This window comes from Streptopelia decaocto (genome assembly GCF_964273445.1).
Source record: "Streptopelia decaocto genome assembly, chromosome: 1".
Taxonomy (NCBI): Eukaryota; Metazoa; Chordata; class Aves; order Columbiformes; family Columbidae; genus Streptopelia; species Streptopelia decaocto.
In genome coordinates, this window is record NC_138663.1 from 54,141,483 (window position 1) to 54,166,876 (window position 25,394).

General features: G+C 36.8%; 1 protein-coding gene across 1 annotated transcript in view; it reads right to left on the reverse strand.

Annotated features, from left to right (window-relative positions):
- ZDHHC17 (zDHHC palmitoyltransferase 17) overlaps window positions 1-25,394 on the reverse strand; it is a gene marked incomplete at its 5' end in the record, with an annotated part of 76,409 nt that overhangs the window by 39,683 nt on the left and 11,332 nt on the right. Inside the window, 4 exon segments of the mRNA XM_082043472.1 lie at window positions 169-313; window positions 1,741-1,818; window positions 8,120-8,242; window positions 17,251-17,354. Of these exon segments, the coding sequence (XP_081899598.1) occupies window positions 169-313; window positions 1,741-1,818; window positions 8,120-8,242; window positions 17,251-17,354 (450 nt within the window).

The window sequence follows — 25,394 nt, forward strand, 5'->3', positions numbered from 1 at the left end:
CAGGTGGCACATCAATACTGTAGTCTACAATAAAAGACACTGAATTATTTTTATGTTTAGTCAGGCAAATATTTTGCATTTCCTGAATGATAGGTGTGGGTTACAATTGTTTTCCTATTTTAATTTTGAGTAGAATTTATTTAAATATTATATTAAATTAAAATTTACCTGTCCCTTTGCTATCAGGTAAGCAACAATCGAAGTATGTCCAAACTGGGCAGCCAAATGAATACAGCTACATCCTTCTCCATCAATTAGTGACGGATCTGCCCCATATTTCATCAGCTGCACAACCATGGATAAGTGACCCTGTCTAAATGTAACAAAACACAAAAAACAGACAACTGAATAACTATAAACAGACAACTGAATAACTATATACAGAAAAGCTATTAAAATCTGAATATTTGAATACAACAAATATGTTTAGTGGTTAATTACACTACTGGAGCTTCCGCACTTCGACTCATACCTCAAAAACAACAACTGTCACAATCTAATTCTGCAACTGAGTATGCAAACTCATTCATATGAACAAATTTCATGCAGCCAATGCATGCATCGCATGCAGTGGCTTAAGTGTGTTGAATAGCAAAATGCCAGTCAACAAAAAATACAAGTTATTAGTTTAGAAGTCTAGTCTACTGTGACTTCTACCAGTCCCCACATGAAACCTGCTATTTTAACAGATGTCAAACTGGCTATATATTCTCACTTTTAGTGGGGCATACAGTTTATCTTTCTAGTATTAAAAATAGTAGCGAAACAAAAATAGGAGTGAAAAAGGGAAAACTGAAGGCCTATACTTCCTTCACACTATATTAAAAGCTTAAACATATTTTTAGCATAATGAGTGTAGGCATATCTTTCTTGTTGATATGGTGCCTAACTGTCAGCCCACAGTTTCTGACATGAGCAAAAAGACTTCTTCAGTTTGTCAGAAGCAGCTCTGGACAATGCTTCACAGAAAAACAGATTACAGCTATGAACACTAGGAAATTTAATCAAGCTTTTGTGCTGTTAACACAGAACATAGAGTGTGATCTGTAACAAAAAGAAACATAACAAGCTACAAGCTGACTGAGTCTAACAAGGAAGTCCTCATCTTTAGTACAAAATTATGTTGATACATTAAATGTTCTAAAAGTTTATTAGAATTCTAAGTCTCCTTATTAATATGGACAGTGTTCCTTTCCCACCTACTTCTAAGCATTTGTCTGAAGAAGCAGCTACAACTCAAAGGCTGTCTTCAGTTTTCCCAGTGATTCATCACTTTCAGACCATTTTCTACACCATAAATCTGACTTCAAGCACATCGTAAAAAAATCCACACACATAGTAGAACACTGCAAGGACAATTTCACACAAAATTATCCCAAGCCCCACCTGCACAAGTGTTACTGGGCTTCGAAAGAATGACAAAAATAAGACCTCCAAAATAAGAATAAGTCAAGGTGACTATAGACTCTACTTTTACTTTACTCTTTTTCCTATCATAGCAATCACCTTCCTTTACATCAGAAAGAAAACACAAAACCAGAACTATATGCTGAAAGCTCCTGTAGCTCAAACATACCACATTCACGGTGTGCCCAGTTATCAATGACTGAATTAATTACCGTACAAAGAATTCTCCCAAAATACAGCAATTTCATACATCAATCAGTAGCAGATTCCAAGATAAGAAGAAAAAAAAAACAACACCACAGGAAAATACAATTCCAGAAGACTCTTCCCCACCTTGTTGCCCAGTGAAGTGGGGTAGAATTTAAATCTCCTCCAAGCTGATCAACGATAGCACCCTTCGATATATAGTATCTGGAATAACAAAAATAATAAACATTACTGCTTGTCTTAGTTAAATGTAAAGGATACACAGTAAACATGTTCTATGTTATGCAAAACCAGCAGTTACAGATCAGACGACCAGAAACTTTCCCTGCCTTCATATAACCTCCTTTTTTAGAGGTCATGCACATGCATTCAATTTTTTGCCTTTTTTATGTCCGTTTGGAGAGTAGAGATGCTTTTTACTGGTTTTTAAGCATGATGCTATTTTCTAATTTCATTCCAAGGTAAAACAGAATAAGTGCTATATACATTAGTACAAGCTGTGCTACCACAGAAGTATTTAACAAAATGGATTCTGCTAAAATATTTAGGGGCTGATGCATTAAAAAGAATTCTGAATTCATGGTAAAAATAATATGCTGCTAGAAAACTAGCATATTTAGAGAATTTTTGCTAAAATGGCAAAGCGATTTCAACCTGCAGCACATATCACCACTGGCATGGCCTTGCTAAAGTTATTGTTCTAAGAGCTTGTGTTTAAGTTATGCATTTTGCCAAGTACTAAGATCTTCACATACTTGACAACTGTTATAAATGAAAGGATAAAAACATCAAGATATTTAAAATACAATTCTAAATGATGTGTTAGAAGATATTTTTCCCTCAAGGATATTTACAAAGTGACAAGCTATCTGTAGGAAGAAAACAAGTTACCCATATTTAATGGCAGCAGTTCATAACTATAGGAATATGTACTGTTTCTGTGAACTGTTTTCCTTGATGTTTTATATGGGATGCCTAACTGGCAATATTGCTTTTCCTTAGTGAAAGAAAATGCACACCTTACAAAAAAATCAATGTGTTTTTTTTTTAAAAAAGGCCTTCCCAGAAGGCTTCTACTTCTTCATTCATTACTGTATAAGCCAATGGGAAAAAAAGTTATTACTAACAGACCTTTGAAAAGCATTATTCAGCTATAGATTCCTAAGTGCTTGCACATTTCAAGTACCTGTGCCTACAGACTTTTTAACCTTCAAAATACCTGCCAGGTGTAGATGAATCTTGCTCTCTCACCCACACAAAACTGTCCATCAAATCCTTAGCATTGAGTTTCTGGTGCCTCAGTTTCCCCCTAAGTATTTCAAGATGGGTCAAGAAGAAAGGCAACAAGCCAAACAATTTTAAAAACTTCAAGTAACTACCTTCTTTTTCTTCAGTGCTTATTGATTCAGAGAGTGAACCTTCAAAAACAGCCCGGAAGTTATACTCAGGGATGGAACCTGAAAAATGCATTAGCTATCCATGTCCACACTAAAAACATCTAAAGGAAAAATCCCTTTATACAGTTGCTTAGAGCCATCAGACACAATGAAGTACTTCTGGAGACTTGCCAAATCATAGAAACTCTGGTTTGTATAACAAACAAGATCTGCTCTAATTGATGCAGGACAGGACAGTCCACTCCACTGGCCTCCAACACCAAAGGAACAAAATTGCAACATCCCTCTGCTAAGGTAAAGCTTTTGGATTTCTCAATGAGAACAATCAAAGATTTTGTGAAAGTATTGATCCTGTGTTGGTAAAAAGACAAGGTGTATATAAGGTAAAGGGACAACGTAATTTTGTTATTGTGAAGCGAAGTCCCAACTATCAAAGAACAGATTTGAAAAAGGTACTGAGAAGATATTTAGTCTATCTTGAGAAGGAGTTCTCGAGGAAATTTTGTCTAGACAGCACAGAGAAATTCACAGTCAAAACTTGGATCCATCTTGCTGATGTGACAGCGACTCACGGGGAGGTGAACATTAAACAGATTGTCTTCATTCAAACACTGGTCCCCACAGAAACACAGAATATGTTCAGATCCTACTGAGCAGCAGTACGGCTTACTGGTTAGTACATTTTATTTAGAAGGAAGAACTTGCAGTTTGACAACTGGGAAAAGACAAGGCGGAGATCTCCTGCCAGATGGCGCATTGAAATATCATTTTATGTTTGCTTAAGGATGTTCTTAGACTAAGTTAAGATTTATTGCTGCATTTCAGTTTCAGTACACATAAATGGTGAGATTTTTCTGCAAAACCAAACTGAGGACTTAATCTCCTTGTCTAGGTAGATCTTGTGGAAGCAATTTTGTGCTTGGTGAGAATGTCCCTGGAGAACAGGGGGAACTGGGTGACTCTACTCTCAGTGACTCAACTAAGCTTTCACACTACAAGCTGCCAGGTCTGCAAGTCCTATTTAAGCAATCTACTTACATTCAAAGCAAGCAGATCTGGTAAGAGGTTGCCTTAAGAAAATACTTCCACTGATCTCCACATTAGGATCACTAAGCCTTTGCCAGGCGTTTCAAAACTGTCCTACTTTGTGTTCAGTGCTTATGGAATCAAAATGCATGCAGTCACTGTTGCTAGAAAAAGTAGAATAGAAATCCTTGTCTAGAGAAAGTCCGACACTGGGAATGGAGAAATGCAGTCAATAGGTAACAGTAGAGACAGAAGGCAATTTTTTTTTATTTTTACAAGACTGAGTTGAAGACAGACCAATAGATCAGTGTCATGATGAAAAGAGAACTATATTATGGATGTCTGACACTTTCCCCTGATCCTACAGAAATAAGAAAAGGTTCTGTAGTTTTCCTTAATAAAAAAATCAATAGGCTTCACTGGTATCTAGGCTGAATCTGAAGTCTTACAATAGACAGGATGAAGAAATACTTTAAAAAAAAAAAAAGAGTCTAATTCTAAGCCTGCACTCTCCACAGATGAGCTTGCTAAGCTACTTCATTGGGAAGTAAACACCCAGTACTCAAGACTCTGAGATCTAGTATCATGACAGCAGACCACTTACACTTAGAATCTATCTCTGTGATGCTAAACTCACTAGCCAACATATTTAATGCAATTATGCATTGCAAATAATGGGGATAAACAGTGGGGACTTGGGAAAAGATGTGGTAGGAAAAAACAAAAACACTGAATAATTTCATTCTAAGGAAACAGAATAACCCACTGTTTCACAAAAGAGAGAGTGAGAGAGAGCATGATATGCTGAATGATATAAACTAAAATAAGCCAAGAACCCCTAGAGACAGAGGAACTTGGAGCATAAGAACTACATCAGGAGGAATTAATTTCAGATGCAGTTAAAGACATTAGTAGTCATATGCACTCCAGTAAACAGCAGGAAGAAAATGCAATGCAGTATGTCACAGTGGTAGAGAGATGCATCAAGAAGGGACAAAAGTTTTGACATACTGTTTAGGAAAAAGGAAGAATTAGACACATTAGATTTAAGAACATTCAGTTGTCAGGGCTCATACTAAAATAACTTCAAAAAGATATGGCTGATACAATTAAAGTTATGTTGAATTAATATTCTCAGAACAAGTTTCTAGCACTCAAATGTAGGTGGAGAGATCTCCCTAACACATAATAAAGAGCTAACTAAAAATTCAGAAAGAGATTTAAGCACAGACTTCCATTTATCTGAGTATGACATTTTGATTTTGAACTACCTCTATACCCAATACAATTGCTATAGCAGCAAATTGTCAGCAACATGCTTGGAGGGGAAAAAAAAGGTAAAATACAACCTGAAATATTACATGCTAAAGTACTTCTTTCACCAAAAAAAAAAAAAAAAAGAAAAAAGAGGACCAATGTGGAATTTAAAATGTGGTCTGATTTTACTCTGTGAATGACAGAAGGTCTCCAAACAAATTTTGGGGGACAGAATTTGCTTTGATTTTTAAAGAAAAAGCTGTTGAATACAGAAAATGTTAGGGAACTAAAGCATTAAGTCGTAATGAAATATCACACAGGTAGATTCACTGCACTGCAAAGCTAATACAGAATCTATACATTAAGTTAATATAGAAACATTATCCACAATACAGGCCTATTTTTTCAAATGCTTCATGTCATACTGTGTTCTTAAATGGTGATAGTTGTCTCAGTGACACTTTTTAGACCTTATACAGGCATATCAAATGAGATGGAGTATCTGCAATACAACTGTCTTCCAACAGCTCAAATAAGATGAAAAATTCATTGCAAATAATTCATTATGCATACAAGATGGATAAAAAGTGAGCTCAAAATACAACTTTTATTACAGATGCTGTACTTTTCTTAAAGTGACTATCTAAAAAATTTTATACATTTCAGTTATTCCACAGCAAGTTGTAAGATGCTAGCCATAAGGACCCAAAACAACCTAGAAGGAAAATGGAATGAAAAGGAAGAAAACAACAGTCTAAAATGTACTCTCATAAAAAAGGTTATTCAGGTAAAGCAGGGTCCAGCATCGCTTTTGCAAGAGTGTCTGCTTCAGCATGCCAGAAAGAACATTGGTTTACGTATCTTGTAATGAAAAAAGATACCAAATGCAGAATTATTGTTTCTATTATAAGCTTCTATGCACAAAAAAGACATAAAACATGTTGTGCTACCTATTGTTTGCAATTTAAAAATATATATATTTCAGAAACACTGAATTATTTCAAATAAGTTTTTGGTTTGGAAAGGACTTTTGGAGATCATCAAGTCTAACCATCCCTGGTCAAAGCATCTAGATCATGCTATCTAGGCCATGTCCTGCTGGGTTTTTAATATCTCCAAGTATGGAGAGTTCACAGCCTCTCTTGGGCAACCTGCACCTGTGCTCAGTCACCAGCACAGTAAAGTTAAGCGTTTATTGATGTTCAGATGGAATTTCATGTGTGTCTTAATTTGTGCCCTCTGCCTCTTGTCTTGCCCCTGGGCACTAACAGGAAAAGTCTGTTTCCAGCTCCTTTACTCCTTACCATCAGGTATTTACACACATTGATAAGATTCCAGGTAATATATTTTACCACATATTACATTACCAGGTATCCCAGGTACTTTTATACATTAGTAAGATCCTCCAAGAGAATTTCATACACATTCACAAGATAAGCCTTTTCTTCTCTAGGCTAAGAAGTCCAAGCTCTTGCAGCCTCTCCCCATGTCAGATGTTGTAGTCCTTCAATTGTCGTTGCAACCTGGCACTCGACTCACCCCAATAAGTCCATATATTTCTTACAAAGGGTATCCCACAACTTCACACAGATGTTCAGCTGCAACAGTTGAGTAGAGAGAAAGGATCACTTCCCTCAACATGCTGGCAATGTTTTTGTTTAAGAAGCCCAAATACTATTGAGCTTATTTGCCACAAGGCTGCATTCCTGGTTCACAGCTTCCTGTCCACCAGGACCCCGAGGTCCTTCTCATCAGATCTAAATCTTTATCTATTTACCTATATTTACCTATTTAACCTTCTTTTAAGAGAACTGCATCAGGACATGGGAAGTCCTTTAAAAACAAGATGGCAAATGTGAACCTGAGATCTAAAAATTCAAGATCTGGTCTGATGAAGGTGCTAGTGATGGACACACATGGGGAGAATGTGCTTAAATGAAGATGTTTTACATTTCATTTCCTGTGTAACTACTCACATTCATTAATAAGAACTGTTTTGAAAAGTGGGCTGATTAAAGATGTGGAATTTACATCAAATATTCTAAAACTTGCTGATTCAATAATAGTTTGTGTATTTAGATTTAATTGCATATACTTAATTCACTGTTTTGTTACCGGTAGAGAAAAAAAAAAAACATCTACTATACACACTCATGATTTGTAAAACAGCAAGTACTAAGAATTATCCCTTCAGAATTTAAGCTCTCCATGTTCTGAAAGACAATAATATGTTTTAAAAGATAGTCTCAAATATTATGTTCAAGGTTTTATAAATCTAAAAGCAAAAAAATACTGCAAATCCCACAGATCCTGCTATTAAAGATTGTTATTACTTGACAGGAGAGGTGCTGCAATCTTACCTGCTGTAACATCTGTGTTTTTAAAATGCAAATAAGTTATTTAAGTTAGAACTTCTTGAAATGCTGAATGAAATAGAAATTTCCTTGCATCTTATTAATCTTGCTTATTGAAAACATTCACTAGCATAAAATTTCACCTCAAAAAAAGAAATTGAGTATTTCAACAAGTATACCACAGTATAAAGAAACTGCACATACAGCTGAACAGGTGTTCTGGAAGGTTTACCTCCTTTGAGAAGTGTCTTGACTTCTGGACACTTAACAGGTTTTATTTCTGATAATTGTGTCAAAAAAATATTGCTGCCAAAATGCAAATTAGGTCTTTTGACTACTCCCCTTCCCTCCAAATTTCAAGACCAAAAATGAGTTCTTAAGAGAATTAAGAATATTTAACATCTTAAAAAAAGAAATTAACATTTTTAAGGACATGATTAGTTTATCTTTAACTTAAAGTGTAATACATACTTCACCAGATCTATCCTGTTGTTGATTGCAGCCCAGTGGAGAAGTGTTACATTTTCTTTGTCTGGTTGTCGTACATCGTAACCTGCTTCCACCAACTCTCTACATCGTTCGTATATTCCATACCTTGAAGAAGGAAATAAGATTTTTCTAAGCTGTTATCTCAGAAAAAAAAGCATTCAGCAAACACCATACTTATCACTACAGATACAAAAGCTTCAACAGAAATTAAGCAGAAAGTTTATTTCTGTTTCTATTTGATTACAGATCTCTTGCAACAAGAATTTTCCACTGGTGAAAGATATATTAATCAATTTAAGATTTTACAGAAAACTTTTCTCTGTAGCAAACTATAGAGCAGAGCAAGGCATAATATAGATCAGTATTATATCAAGTATAATCTTCTCAGAAACTCCACTACAATTGTTTTTCCCACCTTTCCATCTCCTAAAAACCCAAAGACAGTATCTTCCTAAAATTCACAGACAACAAAATCATCACGTCATTTATGAACACAGAGCTCAAACACTTCCCACTTTTCTTCTCAGACGACAAATAGCAATTTTCCTGATATAAGTTGTACCATTTTCTTTTTCATACCACTTCAAAATTCTACTCTTCAGTAAGAAATTAATTCTCTCATTAAAGCTAACCGTTAAATGTGAGCTACCGTCATTGGAAAAAAAATTATGCATGCATTTTGAAAGTTGAAACAATTCAGTATAGACATCCCTTAGGAATCTAAGGTAGGAATAACTCCAACATTAAATAATGTTTGTCTTGATGCTTATGCTGTTTTACCACCTATTTTTAGTGTCAAAAAAGCAATGCAGAAAGGTAAGTAAAGATTACATTTCAATGTCTGTACAACCCACAGGGATTTCTCGACTCTCAAGAAGGAGACTGACTTGTAGGCATACCTTGAAAGTAAGATCAATGCCTTGGGATATCTAACTTCTGCTAAAGCAGAATTTTAACAGCCTCTCAAAGCCGGAATTAGTTTTTCCTTATGCTGCTTCTATGTTCTATTTTCTGCAAAAGAGACAGCCTTGGACACCTTAAGGCCCCTTTGCTACACTTGTGTAACCGATGCTGAGACCTTTTTTCCAGGATTGTTACCATTCTTACTTTTTCTTTCATGTATTTGAACAGATCTCCAATCTGGACAGTGCTCTCATAGCAAAGCCCCAATTGACTCAAACTAACAAACCTCAGGAAGGCTTTCCAAGCCTATTGCAGGTTTTAAGCATCTAAATTAGTTGGACACTACTGAAAAAGAAGTATTAGACAAAGAGCCTACTTTGATCACGTTGTTTTCAACTTCTTAGGAAAGTTGTGCTAGAAATTATGAAAAATTATAGAAATTGCTGTCATACCTGTAATCTTTCCAAACACTACAGAAGATCAGAACAAAGACTATTGTGTGCAGAACATACCAATTGGCAAATAAGCCTATAAAATTTAGTCCCTTAGAGTGAATGAAAAAAGCAGCAGCTATGAACAATTTTGATGACAAAGCTTTGCTTTTAATCAGTTGAGTTGGGGGAAAAGAAGAAATACCATTTACAAATACTCAAAAACAAGCAACCAGCTAGACAAGACAAGCATAGTCACACACACATACTTGCCAGGAAAACTGATAAGGTTCTAAGCCTGGCCAACCCTGAGGCACACTATCTGCCAAGTCCCAGCCTAGATCAGCAGCATGACCTGATGGGTGCTTGTTTCAATGGCTTAACATTATACCACTCCTGACATCCCCTGCAGCTGAAAGGGCCACTGGAACAGGTCAGGACTACTACAGGCAGGTCAGCAAAGAATGAGGAGTGAGAGACCGTAGGAGAGACAGGGGAAAGCAGGACTTCTGCAAGCAAGGCAGCAAATTCTGATCTTAGTGCACCACAGTATCACATTAGAATGTTAGAACACCTCGAGGTAACCTGGAAAGTGATTTCATGTAGAATAGCAAAACATGCTTTTGTTTACAAGCTGTTCTACTCCAGTTAGCTGCTATGACAACTCTTCCTATTGCAGACAACCCCGCTACCTTCATTTAGACAACTAACCAAAGCCATAACGTAAGAAGTTATTGACCTACAGCCCCGCTATTAAGTTTAAGTACAAAAAATTGTACTGCCTAAGGCTGAGTTTAGCTGACTCTCATCCTGCTCAAACCAGTAATACTACTACACAACAACAAGGAATTATATTAATAAAATATTCTAAGTTATTGGAAAGATACAAAGAACACAAGAACACCATAACACTAACTTCTATAATGTGTAAGATGCAATAATGTAAACCTTCCTGTGCAATGCATTAGCATTTTTCTTACATGTATCAGTTTTGGCTGGGATCAAGTAAATTTTCTTCTTCATAGTAGCTCCTATGAGCCTACGTCTTGGATTTAAGAGCAAACCAGTGTTGCTAACACACCAATATTTCAGCTCTTGCTGAATGGTGCTTGCACTGTGTCAAGGCCTCCTCTGCCTCTCACACCACTCCACCAGCAAGTGAGCTGATGGTGCACAAGAAGGTGGGAGGGGACACAGCTACAACAGTGGAGTCCAACTGACCAAAGGGATATTCCACACTATATGACATTCTCCCCACAGCTTTTATTGCTGAGCATGAAGAGGAAAGGGTACATCTGAAGTCAAGGTGTTTGTCTTCCCAAATAACTGCTGCTATGCATGATGGAGCCCAGTTTTCCTGGAGATGACTGAACACCTGCCTGACCATAGGAAGCAGAGAATTAATTCCTTGTTTTGCTTTGCTGGTGTGTGCAGCTGCTGCTGCACCCATTAAACTGGTTTTATGTCAACCCACAAGTTTTCTCATTTTTACCCTGCTGATTCTCTTCCCCATCCCACTGGGGGGAAGGAAGGGAGATGAGCAAGCAGCTGCATGGGGCTCAGCTGCCTACTAGAGTTAAGCCACCACATTACTATTGGTCATCTGTGGTAAATCATACAAATGATTTTGATTAGTATCTGACCAAGTTAGCCACACAACAATAAAATGAAAGCCAGGATTTTGTTATACAATGCTACCAATAGGTATAACCAAGCAGCGCTATCACAGCCTCCAGGGAGTGAAGCAAGGCATGGCGGGGGGGAGAAGGGGTGTGTCTGTGGTTTGTGTGGGTGGTGGTGTTGTTTATTGTTTATTTTTTATTTAAAGCAAATTTCTTACAGAAAATGCCATGGTGCTTTATTTCTGAAGAACTTTGCTCAAGACACAGGAAAAAGAGGGAGAGCTGTGGCAAGCATATGAATCAACTCTGTAGGCTGGTGAGGTAGAGTCCTGTAGTAGGAATGGATTTTTTCTTGGGACTTCACACATCACAGACTTCTCCTCCTTCCTGTTGTAAGACAAGTTGCAAGTCATAGACATTTCCTACCACTTGGCCATGGAACAAATCATGAAGTCTGCAATACATCAGAAGAGGCTTCCCAGGAACAAAATGCTTCCCAAAAGATAAACTGAGAAAGAGGTATGTAACAATTTTTTATTTACCGTTGGTTTGCCTGTTCCTAGCAATTTATTTTGGTATCTTGAACTCAGTCATAACTGATTACAAAAGATGTAACACACAAGGTATAACTTAACAACCCTTCAATTTCTTCAATTGTCACAAGAGGACTCGGGGAACTAGACAGACAAAATGTGCCTGGCAAAAAAAAAAAAAAAAAAAAAAAAAAAATTAGGAATTTAAAACTATTTGTTCCTCTTCCTGAAAAGAATAGGGTCTCCACAATTAAATAAAACACTGAATATGATGCAGTCATGGCTTCTTGAGCTCTGTCCTAGAAATGCATCACTCTTCTCCTACATACCACCTACAGTCTTCTCCCACCAATTTGCTGCAGCTGAATTCACCTTGCCTTCTCCAAATGTTCATGACAGACTGTTAATAAAGTCACATATTTCAGACACTCAGCATAATCGTGCTTACAATGTTGTTATAAAGGGCTCTGTGTCCTTCAAGAATGTAGGAAAAGATTCAAATCCTCACAAGACACTGATATTGACAATTTTTCAGCATCTGGATGAATTCTAGAGGGTGATGCTGTAAACATCAATATGGAATATAATTAAACCATACTATTAAGCTTGTCTTGTTCTGAAAGAAATGGGACTAGTTCTTCCAGGGCAAAAAATAACACCGTGCAAGTTCATTTCACTGTCACAGTCTCTAAGCCGTTTCAACAACCAATCTGTAACATTTTGTCATCGCAGGGTAAAGATATTCTGAGTTAAATAATGTCAAAAATAGTATTCTAGAATCCTTTTGTGTTTTTAATCTTTTGTCTGCAATCACATCGACTCTTGGAAATAGACATTGCCATCTTCGCTACATGATTAACATAAAATTTGGCCACAATACTAGGAAGGAATCTCTTCAGTGAGCACATCACCATGCCAACAAACAGTAGGCAAACCAGGAGCTCGCTCCCTCATCTTGCTATCCTTGTAACCCCAGTCAAAGCTGTTTCCACTGGAAATGCAATCAGAAGAAAAATGACCTTTTTTATCTTTTGAAGTCTCATTCCCATGAACGATGGTTAAATACTAACAAAGCCTTTCATAATGTTCCTGTGTTTCTGTTAAACAGCAATACAGTTTCGTTTTCAACAGTAAAGGGATAACTCAATAGCTGCTTAATGAACTGTTATCAGTGATGTTGAGAGACAAGAGAAATTCAGCTCTTGCATACATTCCAATGCCTCAAACAGTCTAGACTGTTGTGGCTATATTATTGCTGAGGTTAAAAAAAATCCCACCCTTCCATGTGAACTTCAGATACTTTTCGCTTTCAGGAATATAATTAAACTCCATGGGCCCAAATGACTAGACATAAAGAATGTCTACCTGTGTCACAGTCTGCCCATCCTCTTCTCCAGATAGGTGAAAAAAGTCAGGAGTAATTATCACTTTGCCCAACCCTCGTAAATTTGAATTATTCCATATGTATCCTATTCTTTTTCTTAGATGTCACCCCATGAATATGAGAAACAGTGAAGAAAAAAATATGTTCTTAAATGTATCCAACACCCTTTTTTTTCCCAAGCAAGATTCAGCATATTTCATATTTTGTGCTGCACTATTTCACAATGTACACGACTACATTTTGAATCATCTCGGTGAATAAAACTAACAGAAAAGTTAATCTTGCAATAATGAAATCATAACACTTGAGTATAAGGAATCAATCTTCTAGAAGCCACAAAAGCACTTGTTAATATTATTAATGTTTAATATCCATGGTCATAAGGGTTATTCAACACACTTCCAGAATAGATGGAATTTGCTCAAGTTCACTACAAGCAGAAGGTTGCTATTCACTCTCAACAGAACTGAAAATCATCAAGCAAGGATTAACATGTCTCTGATTATGTTCACATAGTCATAACCCATCATATACTTCACTAGTTAGTTACATTAGTTACTTTTCCTTAGATTTATGACTTAAAAGATTTAGAACTAAACAAAGGCAGCGACTTTAAGTTAGGTTAACACAGTTCTCTTTCCAAGACATTATCTTAAGAGTTATGACTCCAGCCTTGGATGATGCAGGGCTACCGATGCCAGAAGAGATGGAAATAAACATACCTAATACACCTCCATTAAATTTCACTTTTAAATCACTTATGATTTTATTATTAGAAGAAGAGAGAAAAAAGCACACCCTCCGATTTCGTAGAGGTAGAGAAATTAAAATATTTTCTATGCAGTTGTAAGTGAAGTACTTACTAAGCATTAGTAAGCAGTCTTCCTCCATTACAATAGCAAAGGCAAGAATGGAGAATGTTTTTTTAACTACTGCTTTAAAAACAGGTTTTGAAACACACAAGTGACCTGCTTCTGCTTTCAGAAACACAGTGGAAACTTTATATTAAATAAACTGAATTTTGCCATAACCAAATACAAAATGCCAAGAAATCACACTCACATTGTAACATCTGCAAGATGAAGAGCTAAGACACTACCACTTTTAACACCACCTAGATGCCTTGGACATGTTTATGACAGTCAGTGAAAGTGTCTTTTACATCAATAAATATTAAAATCGAATAATATCATTTTTACTGCAGCACAAGTTTCTGCAAAGTTAACATAAAGACAGACTATTTTTGGTATAGAACATGCCTAGGCCCCCATGTCTGTGGGAGAATTTAATCACAAATGTAATGGGGAAAAAACACAAACTCTGCAATGAGAACATCAGCTGAACTCTTTTCTGTACAAAGCCTTAATTTGATTGTAAGAGCTTATTAGAATTGTACCACACAGTGTATGAGCACGTTAATTTAATAAGTGTCTATTTACAGACTAAGACGACAAAGCACACAAACAGTTCAACAAAATATGAAACAATGAACAAATACTTCTGGAAAAAAATGTGTGGAGCTTGCAAGCTCTTATTTTCCCTTGCTGAAAAACATAAAAGGAAATGCATTATTTTACTAACATTCTTTTACAGAGTAGAATTATACTGCTTTGAAATCAGTCCATCTTTTTGAAACACCCTATATTTCTCTGCAATCGAGTGCCAATAAACTCAACATCTTAGAATTCTACAGTCAAACAGCATATAAGAAGTATAAATGAGTTTTAAACCTTTTCATTTGTTTTTTCATCATCATCTTTAAGGAACTATGTTCCCCATTTTCAGGTATGTTGCAACAATAATATAACTAGTTACTTTCACAGGAGAAACTTTCAATAATGCAGGACATTGCATACTGTAAGAACAACAATGATTGAAAAAAAGACTGATTAGCTACTAACGTTAAGTGACTAATTGCTTCCTGCTTGGCTTATCACAGTTCTAATAGCAAACAATTCTATGCTACAGTGAAATGCGCCTTCTACCTGTCAAGAAGCCTACAATTTAAGTGGTCTTACATGAAATGTCAAACCATTTTGGATGACAGATCAGTTTGACCACTTTTTTTTTTTTTTAAATAGCAAAAGATATACAACTTTATTATTATAATTAGCTATCAGACCATTCTCAAGATCAACAGAATTTCATTTAACTAATGGTAAGCACTCCACCTACCATTTGACCATATCACACTAGAAAACCTGCTATATTCTTTTGAGGCAGTTTTGAAGTGTTCTGCAAAAAAAAGAACTGTGCTGCCAATCCCCTGCTGAATGCTACATCCCCAGACTTGGGAAAAAGACACCCGAACTAAGACAACAAAAATAATTCTTATTCTATTTTGCTGTGTTTTGCTTGATCTTACTGAACTGCTTGGGGAAGGGAGTTCTGGGAGACAGATGAGTGGCTATTTCTTAAAAAATGTTCTGTGAAATCTGTCTTACATTAGCATAGAACTTAAAAGTAAACAAAATCAGCAGATATTAAAATATAAGTGAATATTGATTTATGAGGACAAGTGGTAGAGGATAAGATCACCTAATTTTCATACATATAAAACAGAGGTTATATTTCTACAAAAGTTAATAACTACATCATTTTCATAGGAACTGTATATCCTTTAAATAACACTGAATTAATACATTAGCAGCACTACAAGGTGTTTCAAAAAGATGGACCCAATTTGAAATCACTATATCTTTGAAATTGGGTCCATCTTTTTTAAACACCCTGTATTCATTTTATTGCAAGCCTTATGGTATTTGATGAGTTTATTTTCTGCCTTAAACTTCAGAGATATTTCCCTTTAAGACAGCTGTGGCCTTCAAATCCTAGTAAATACTTAAAGGTGAGTTCTCCCTCTAGAGGGAAGTGCTGTCTGGATACCACAATTTGATCATATACCCACGCTGACAATCCTCCTTCCCTGTGATATTAATCATTAGCGGTATGATGTGAAACTACAGTCCTCTTTGGTGAGATGTCACACTCTCTGTAAGTCACAACTCACCACGACTGGGAAGGAACACAACAGATAACAGACAGCCCTTTTGATTCTTGGTGGAAGAGATCAGTAGAGAATAACAGCAACTCAGCTGAAAGGACAGATCAGCCTAAATTTGAGGGCCAACAGCAACAAATGTGTTTTACGGTTTCCCACATGCAAGGAATATAACCAGAATGGAAGCAAGTAACCTGCAAAACCACTTCTGCTGTCATATTTCCATGCTTTTAAGAGGCAGATAGTTTGATGCTATGCCAATATTTTCATTTCTAAAAATGCCCTGACATGAGAACTACAAGTTGTAGCATTACTATTAAAGCATTTACGGCAACAATTGGAGAGCTAGTCAACATCTATTTCAGAAAGTTAATCTCCTCACACTCAAAACAAAAAGTGAATTCCTAAACCTAAATGGGGTCCGTATCAAATGCAGAGTTGCAAAGCTACTTTCAGTTTGAGGAGGTGCCTTTTATGAAAAAAAAAAAAAAGGAAAAAATATTTTAAGAAGAAAAAGGCAAATAGCTCAGCAACATACGTAATAGTTTAATCATTCAAATCAACAATAGGAAAAAAAAAAATAATCTTACAGAACTCTCTATCCTCTCAGCCCCTTGAAGAAAGGTGACAGGGTGGTGGTTTCTGCTGAAAAGTAGTGTCATTACAATTCTTCAGAAAGTCTCATGAGTTTGTACATACTACAGGATTGTACAGAAAACAAATTTGTAGAATTTATCTACATTAAGGACACAATTATGAAATTTACACAGTTTACTCCTGCAAACCTTTCTCAGCAATAAACTCAGTTTCATGGCAGCACTAAAACTGCACAGTTAGAGACAATGAAGCAAATTACACAGACACGCATTCCTTCTAACCTATAAATAACGCCAACAATCATGGAAACCCTCATTTTTGTATATAAATGTTGCCCACTTATCTCTTAGTCATCACCTACAGAATATAAACATCAGTGCCAACAGGAAGAAAACCATACATTCTCTTCAAGCAAGCTGTCCAGCAACCACCTGTATTTACAACTTACCATAATTCCTCCCACGTATTTTCATACAAAGCTCATAAATTTGTCTTAACAGTATTTTTGTAGAGTTCACATCTGAAATCTTCCACTGCTGTATTTACTAATACTGTTCACCTTCCACTTTACACAAATGAAAAAAATCTATTTCACTGTTTTTAACTAATACAGATGCAGACAAGTTTAACAGCGAAACTTACTGTGTGGCTTTGACGATGTCCCAAGTGCTGTAATCATCAATGTGGCTTTTTCGTCCAAGAGATTCAGTATATCCATGGTTGTAATGGCTTTGAGGCTTTATTTCCTAAAAAAGACAAACTTGCTATTAGAACACCAAAATCAGCATCACTGAAGTTTCTGAGATTGCTATAATCAAAACTAAAGCAGTACCCACTTCAATATATGCTAAAGCTACCTAAATCTGAGGGTGGTAAGTGGTAAGCTGGCTGGTCACATTTTGCAAATCAGGCCAGTGTATTCCCTAATACAGATTTAAAACACCTTCCAGAAAACACCACTTGTAATAGCAGAGTTCTGCCAAATCCTATGCTGGGTTATTTTTTTAGAATGCTAATAGAAAGTAACAACATTTTTTGTTCATTTGTTTTTCAGTGGGTTTTCTGTTTGTTTTGGGTTTTTTTGGTTTTTTTTTTTAATAAATGCAACATAGCATAGCTAAAGAAAGCTACTGGCCATAAACTGACATCATCTGATTCTGCTACTACAAATAAATGTTACACTTCAAATATCACAGCCAAATACCTTCTAGAAAAAAATTGAGAATGATTAATACCAATGACTAGAATCTACTGATACTTTATTGATTCTTCAGCTCCAGTCCCAGCTTCAGAGGTGACCTTTGCATGTTTAACCTATGAGTCTCAGAAATAAATGTCATGACTGTGATATGTTCTTCATCAGATACAGCTCCCTACGAACTTAATTCTTTTGATGAAGGGCAACACTTCAACTCTTAATGCTTCCTGTGGCAGAATTTATATTAAAACACTGCACTGACAGATCACTAGGGCAGCAACACACTATTTTTCTTCACATACTGATGCATGTGAAAGTCAGTTCAGCAAGTTGAAATCAAATGATGAATGTTACACAGCTTCTAGACAATTTTCTGTTTGTTACAAATACTACAGGTGTAGCCTCTGTGTATCAACCATGCAATTCGGCCACCTACATAAAAAAGTATGAGAACTGGAATAATAAAGCAAAAAAAAAGAAGCAAGCTCCCTGAAAGTTCTGAAAATGCATTTTAACTGATTTTATTAAAATGTGTGTTTATTTACTTTTACTCAGTTTTCCCCAACATATAGATCAATGAGCAGAAATTTTGTTTCTTCAATCTACACCTAGAAACACTTTTGAACACCTTGCAAAAGGCATTTAATTAAGGTTCCAACTTCCACTTGGCTATTAAAATGAGTGATTGACTTTTTTGTTATTATACAAGACAGGTTTGTTTATTTGTTTGGTTTTTAGTAAAGGTATCTTTAGTCAAGACAACCATGCCATAATACATGTAACCTTAACAAGGATTTGCAGACACAGATCTCCACCACCTTCTCTCCCAAGCGGCGTATGTTGCGCCCTACCTTAAGTGACTAAGAGACAATACTATGGCCAGGGAGACTTCCTACTGCCGTTTGAGCAGGTCTCCCATTTCTCACGTTCTCTCAGCTGTGCAACAGCATCTGCAAAGGGAGCTGTTGGTCACAATCAGAAGCTGTGTCCAGTTGTGGATAGCCACCCCAAGTGTTTTCTAGCTTCCTGCAACAATAGGGACTCTCTGTTGACTGCAATGGGAGTTTAAATACTGAGCTGCATGGAGGTAAGTACACTCTGCTCTCTGATGCTCTTAATCTGACCCTTACTCCTTTCACTTCTGTAAAGACAATGTCTTCCCTGTAATTGCATGCTAGTAATCATATCAGTCATCACAATTTTTTCTCATTAAAGTTACTTTTAAGGTATGTATGGGGATATAGGGAAAGATTTGACAAGATTAGTTAAATGTAAATATGCTCAAGTGACTTGCACCTGTCTGTAGAAAAAGCACATACATCATACTAATGGTTTGACTGACCTCATATGCTTGACGAGTAGAACCTCTGTGTTAGATAACATAGGCCTGTGAGAAACTCTAGGCACCTTATCACTATATCTGAGATTCCTGCTTTGTTGTGAGAAAGAGCGGGAGGCTGCGCCTGCCTGAAGCCTTGAAATACAGGCGAGCTCAGCAGGCCCAGTGATCTTCCAGCAGGGCTGAACTGACCAGCGCCTGCATACCCCCTTGTGTCACCTCTGCCTGGGAGCTCAGGTGTGGCTTCAGAGATCCCCCAGTAGAGAGGTAACTAAAATAAAACTTGCTCTTTGCAATGCATTCGTGGCCTCTGTTTCTTCTTGCGACATGCCTGCGTATGTGTACACAAGGTACTTCTAGCCTAAATTATTACGTGCATTATGTATCTCTTGTAGAAAGGTAAAAAAAGATTGAAAACTGAAAACTACTTCTAAAATATCTATTTCCAGATTTCAAAATACTGAAGTCCTACTTAAGCAGAAGTCTAAAAACTTATACCAGTTACAACCTTGGGTAAACTATCAAGAAGGTAGCTTAGTTGCAAATCCCCAAAACTCTCAGTATTAATTTCCAGACTAACTTCAGTAGAGCAGGTTTGTATTTATTACATTCAATGTAGCCGTTTCACAGAGGAAAAAAAAAAAAAAAAAAAATTGAAAGAAGATACATTCTACTGCATTAAGTACATTTTGTAGGGCTAAATTTTACAAAATGAATATAGTCATTTTTATAGTTAGAACATTTATGATATTTTCTACATTAAAAAAAAACCTTTTGATAAATGTAAGTGTTTAGAGCTTTAAAACCATAACAGAGTAACACTGAGACCTAGTGCAACAAAAGTCTTCATTTCAAAATAGATTTATTCTTACACATACTTTTGTTCAGAAAAATATATTTTTCTATTTCATGCAGTACCTAAATGATCAGCAGAGTACATATTTTCTTGACTGTAATGTTATTTTATGGCACTCTTTTTTTTTTTTTTTTGTTCTAAACCTGAAAAACTAACTAGATTAACCAATTAAGCATTGCCAGTGCAGCAGGAGGCTGCTCTGTTGCCATCTCTACAGAAGAGACAACCAAAAGGAGTAACAGGGCATCTGCTGTCATCTAAACCACATGTTATAACCAGTTCTCTTAGTATCAAGAAACTTTGCTTCACTTTGTATTTGAAGAAGGCAACAGCTTAACCAAACCTTTTTCCCTCCCCCCCACTACTAGATAAGCCAGGGTGTTATCTGGATTAAAGATGCCTGAAAAGATATCAAAAGACTTTTTTTTTTTTTTGGTAAATGTAAAGTAAAATATAACAAATTCAGTCTTCTCTTATTTTGTGCCACAAGATTCTCTCTTCTCCATCATACTAGGAAAAAAAGCAGGATCTATACCACCCCTGTTCCCCAACTATTACACCACACAACTGCAGTTAAGACTTTACATGTCAAACTGGAATGCTCTGACCCTGAAAAGCTGAAGGGTAAATCAAGTAGGCAGAGGCCAGAACAAAAAAAAGTCACGGTCCTGGAGCATCCCAACAAGGAGATGTAGCTAAATGTATTTCTTAGCCTTCCACAGCTGCTGGAAGCAGAAAAGTTCTCACTTCCTGTTATCTAATCATTAAAAGCAAACCGAGAAACTTGGGTTATTTTTCAGGCAGATATTAATTTATCAGGGAACACTATTTCTCTTGAGCTGCATTTTCCTGATCACTTTCAGCACACAAACCAGGCTTCTGTTCCCTTGAGCCCCCACTGGCCAGTCAACAGAGCTGCCCAGTAACAAGCAGTGTAAACTTCCATCAGCCTGAAGTGACCATGAAACCACAACCTTATGATACTAATGCTTTCACAAAAGGATTTACAGGAATACAGCAAAATCTTAACTATTACCACGTAAGTTTGAAAAAGTGAGAGGCTATTTCTTGTAAGCCCTACCTACACGTTATCTACTACATTTACTAAGGACTCAATGGCAATGACAATACCCTTAACTAAAAAAAAAAAAAAAAAAAAAAAAAAAATTAATCTCCTTTTGTACTGTCTCTGAACTACTTTCTTTAAGCTGAAATGTTCAGATTTTGTTATATTAATGCCAAATAGCCAAAGTGATTGAAAGTCAAAATTGAGGTGATGGCAAATATGACTTCCTGACACAATATGAGTATGCAACAAACAATTTGGTTATTTATGTCTCTGCTTATGAAGCCCACTAGTTTAATTAAACACTGACTTACCAGGAAACTACAATTGTTGTATTCAATGCAATTAACCATCCCAGATGTCCTGACTTGTGATATACCAATATCAGATTTCTAATTATTTCAGCCAAACTAGTACAACCTGATACCTGACATGTATTTGGTCCTATCCATACATTCACTTCAAATTGAAGTGCAAAGCTCCCCTTAGTTGTTCAACATACAGTGCTGAAAGCCAAAAGCACATTCTTAAAACTCACAAGGAAGTTCAAATTATATTATTTTTCTTTTTCCTTAAAAACAGTTCTGTAATCGAAACCCGTAATTTCTAATACTACAGTACAGACAAATACACGCTTTCTGCTGCATCTTGTTCTGGGTCGGTAAAGATAGGGTTAATTTCCTCACTGTCAGGACATGCGAGTATTCCGTACCACGTGAGGACACGCTCAGTTATAAGGGCAGGGAGGCAGAGGGAGGAGCGGGTCGGCTCGATCCCCTCTTGACCGTTGCTTTTGTATTTCGGGCGAAAGTCCCAGCTCGGGGCAGGCGGGGAGCAGTTTCAGCGTGAGCTGTGGCCGGGGCGACAGGAGAGTTTCAGCGTGGGAGCTGCTCAGCGCTCCGGGGGGAGCGGGGGGAGGCGGATCGGGATGCGCTGCGAGCCCATCGCTTTTGTAGGTTCTTTCAGTATTGCTCTTAATGCTTGTTCGTTTGGGGGTTTTTCTGGTTGGTGTGGATTTGGGGGTTTGTTATGGGGTTTGTTTGTTTGGGGTTTTTTCGTGGGTTTTTTCCTTTGCTTGTTTTGGTTTTGTGTGTGCGTTTGTGTTTTGGATTTTGTGGGATTTTTCTTCTTTTTCTTTTTTCCTTCGCTGTTCCATTAACCTGTTCTTACCCCAACCCACGAGTTTTGCCTTTGTTTTCTGATTCTCGTCCCCATCCCACCCTGGGCAGGGGAGAGGTGAGCGAGCGGGATGTGGTTTTAGCTGCCGGCTGGGGCTAAACTACAATAATCTCTCAAATGAAAAAAAGAGTAAATGTAAATCATTCTTTCTATCTATCCAGCCAGTGGTTAGGTTCTGTCATGTGTCTCTGCAGTTACTTGGAAAGTCATAAAAATCCAGTGTGGTGACTGTTTCATCTGACTGCACTACACTGTTGCAAACATAACCTGAAAGCAGTCAAGATCTTCAACGACCACTATGATAATTAATCCATTTTAAGAACTGCAACAGTATATTTAAACTATTAAGTTTGCAACAAGGACCCAGCAGTAAGACAACTGAACATTTAAAAGTCAAAAAGCTAAGCCTAAATATGCAAGGATTCCAACTCACTCACTTAAAAAAAAAAAAAGCTCATCTTGTATAGATAAAACTCCTCATGAGCCTATACAAGCTTGTGCATATTCACCTGTTGTAAGTTACGTCAAAGACATGGCTTAGAATAAAACCATGCCAAAGAATGTACAAGCACACCTTCCCACCCCCTTCTTTGGCAAGTTTTATATTTTTAAATGCTTAGCATAGCAGTTTTAAAGACTGCTATTTAAAAAGCTGTGGATGTCAAACACAATCTCTCCAGGTGCATGGCTACCAAATATAAGGGCTTCAAGGCAGCCACACCACCAAGTGCTGCTGTAACATGCGCAGATGTAGCTCACAGACCAAAGCCATCTGTGCCCGCGCATCTCAGCTCCTGTTCAGCCCCAGCAGGACTAAGCACAGTCCTGTGACATCTAGGGTGAATTTGCCCAATCTTAGTCATTCCGCCTGAGCAGCTAAACTAGAAAAAAAAACATAAGTATGATGTTCAGATGACATCTATTTTTGGAGTTTAACAGAAGATTAAAACGCACAAAAATACAGATTACTTCCACCAACCTCTTGGACAGAAGAGAAAGTTCTGCTTAAAAATCCTATACTGATCTAAATTACTTGCCCACTATTACTAAAGGAATAGGCATAAGCATTTAAAAAGTGAAAAACGATGTACAGAATGTTTAGATCACACCTTTCACAGAACTTTGTGTGTTGCCAATTTCATTGTCATCATTTGGCTTTTAGGTTCTCACCTAAAACAGGATAGAATAAGCCTTCTCCAAAATCATACACCCTCACACAAATTTTATTAAAATAGTTAAAATTCTTGAAACTACTACATTTTTTTAAAACACATGAAAGATTGATAATAAAGTAATAATTAACATTTTGAGCCTAGAACATTTAACATATTCACAAATGGCTTCAACAATATTCCTACGTGCTAAAATATTTTTCCTTCTATGATGAAAATATTTACTCCAGGAGTTTAATTTTACAATGATGATCCACTGTTAAAAGCCACTAACAGCTCATTCAAAGATGAAAAACTCAAATCCAAATGCATTTATTTGTTGACATTTTGATCTCTACTGACAATGGCTCCCTCCCAGCTGAAAGTCAGGAAAACTAAACAAAAGGCAGTAGAGCAGAGGCCCAATTCCACTGATTTACAACAGGCAGGTTGCAAATGCTAAATCTCTACTCATTTCATCCTGCTTCAAGGAACCATTTCCAAGTGTGACTTGAGCCAAATTAGCAGTTTACCATTGCAAAAAGAGAAAGGTCATTTCTCTGCCCACTCTCCCCTACTGCTCTTGGCTCTGTGCTCCTGCTGCCTAACTCAAGCTATAGCTTTGGTACTTGGAGCTGTGGTCACAGCAAGCCCACTCAACTCATTAGAGGGAAAAAAAAAAATGAAGAGGAAACAGAAAGAAATATTTCTTTTACTAGGACAGCAAGTTGAATCTGTTTCTCCTGTGAAAAGACAGGCTCCAGAACCACTGGTAGAGGGAGAGCAAGTAAAGAGAAAGCAGCAAGAACATTTTGGTACTTGCCGGTTGTTAATTTGACTAAGTAATCATGGAACAACACACTTCAGCTTTTAAATATTCAAAGCAGTCAGACTCACAGGATGAAGAAAATGATGCTACTTTTAGGAACTGCAGAGTTAGTTGGCTTGGAAGGTTGCAAGAGTTACAGATTTTACTTATTTATAAAAACCAAATTGGGTTCTTCAATTACTGCCAAGGGTCACTCTTCTAGATGAGCTTCCCACTTCAGTGCCTATCCTTTGACAGTGCCCTAATCACTCATATGCATCTGTGACTAGTTTGTCATTACTCATTAGTCACGAAATGTGTAGATTGCTGGCATGGATGCATAAGTAATGCAGGGCAGGAAAAAACTCAGAAGAATGAGATTAAGGCTGGGGGAAAAAAAAAAGTTTTGGAAAAAAGAAACAACATGGTACCAGAGAAAAAAGGAACCTCCTCTGGAAAACAGGACCAACAAGAAGGGGAGACAAAAGATAAAGCACAATATGAAAGATAACTCCAAAGGAAAAAGGAAGAAGTGCGGAGGAGAAAAAAGTACGCACAGCTCTGAAGAATGAGCACTAGCAATACCTGCATTCCGAATCAGTTCTCCTCATAACCAAATGCACAAGTAAAGTTATGCTTATTTCCCCTCAATACTCAAATCTTTTAATCTTTTCCAATAAAAAAAAAAGCCTAACTGAAATAAGCTCAAGATGAATTCTAAGAGCAGTGTTCATAGAAAAAATAAGTTACGCATGAAAGAATAAAATGCCCAAGACTGAATTATTCTAAGACAGCAATTTCATAATTTGCAATTCTATATAGCAGAAGGATAAGAATAGGTCAATATGCCCGCTTGGACATAAGGGAGGGAGGAAAATACTGCTGCTTACAGCTGCTACACATGGCTCTGGTAGGCACTGACAGATGGCTAGAACTGCCTTTCCTTTAACATTATGCAATATTGCTGAAAGGAAGTGATACCATGACCAAAGTTAAGACAGTCAAATTCTGAATGGTAACCAAGAAAATACGAACAAGTTCTAAAATTAAAATGTAGAAATAAAAGCATTACCTTCCATAAAATACTGCATACTCTTGCCTTTCTTAATGAAAATCGAAGAAATCATAATTATTTTCTGTAATTGATGACTATACTATTTCCATATCTGGCTGCAGAATCATGATAAAA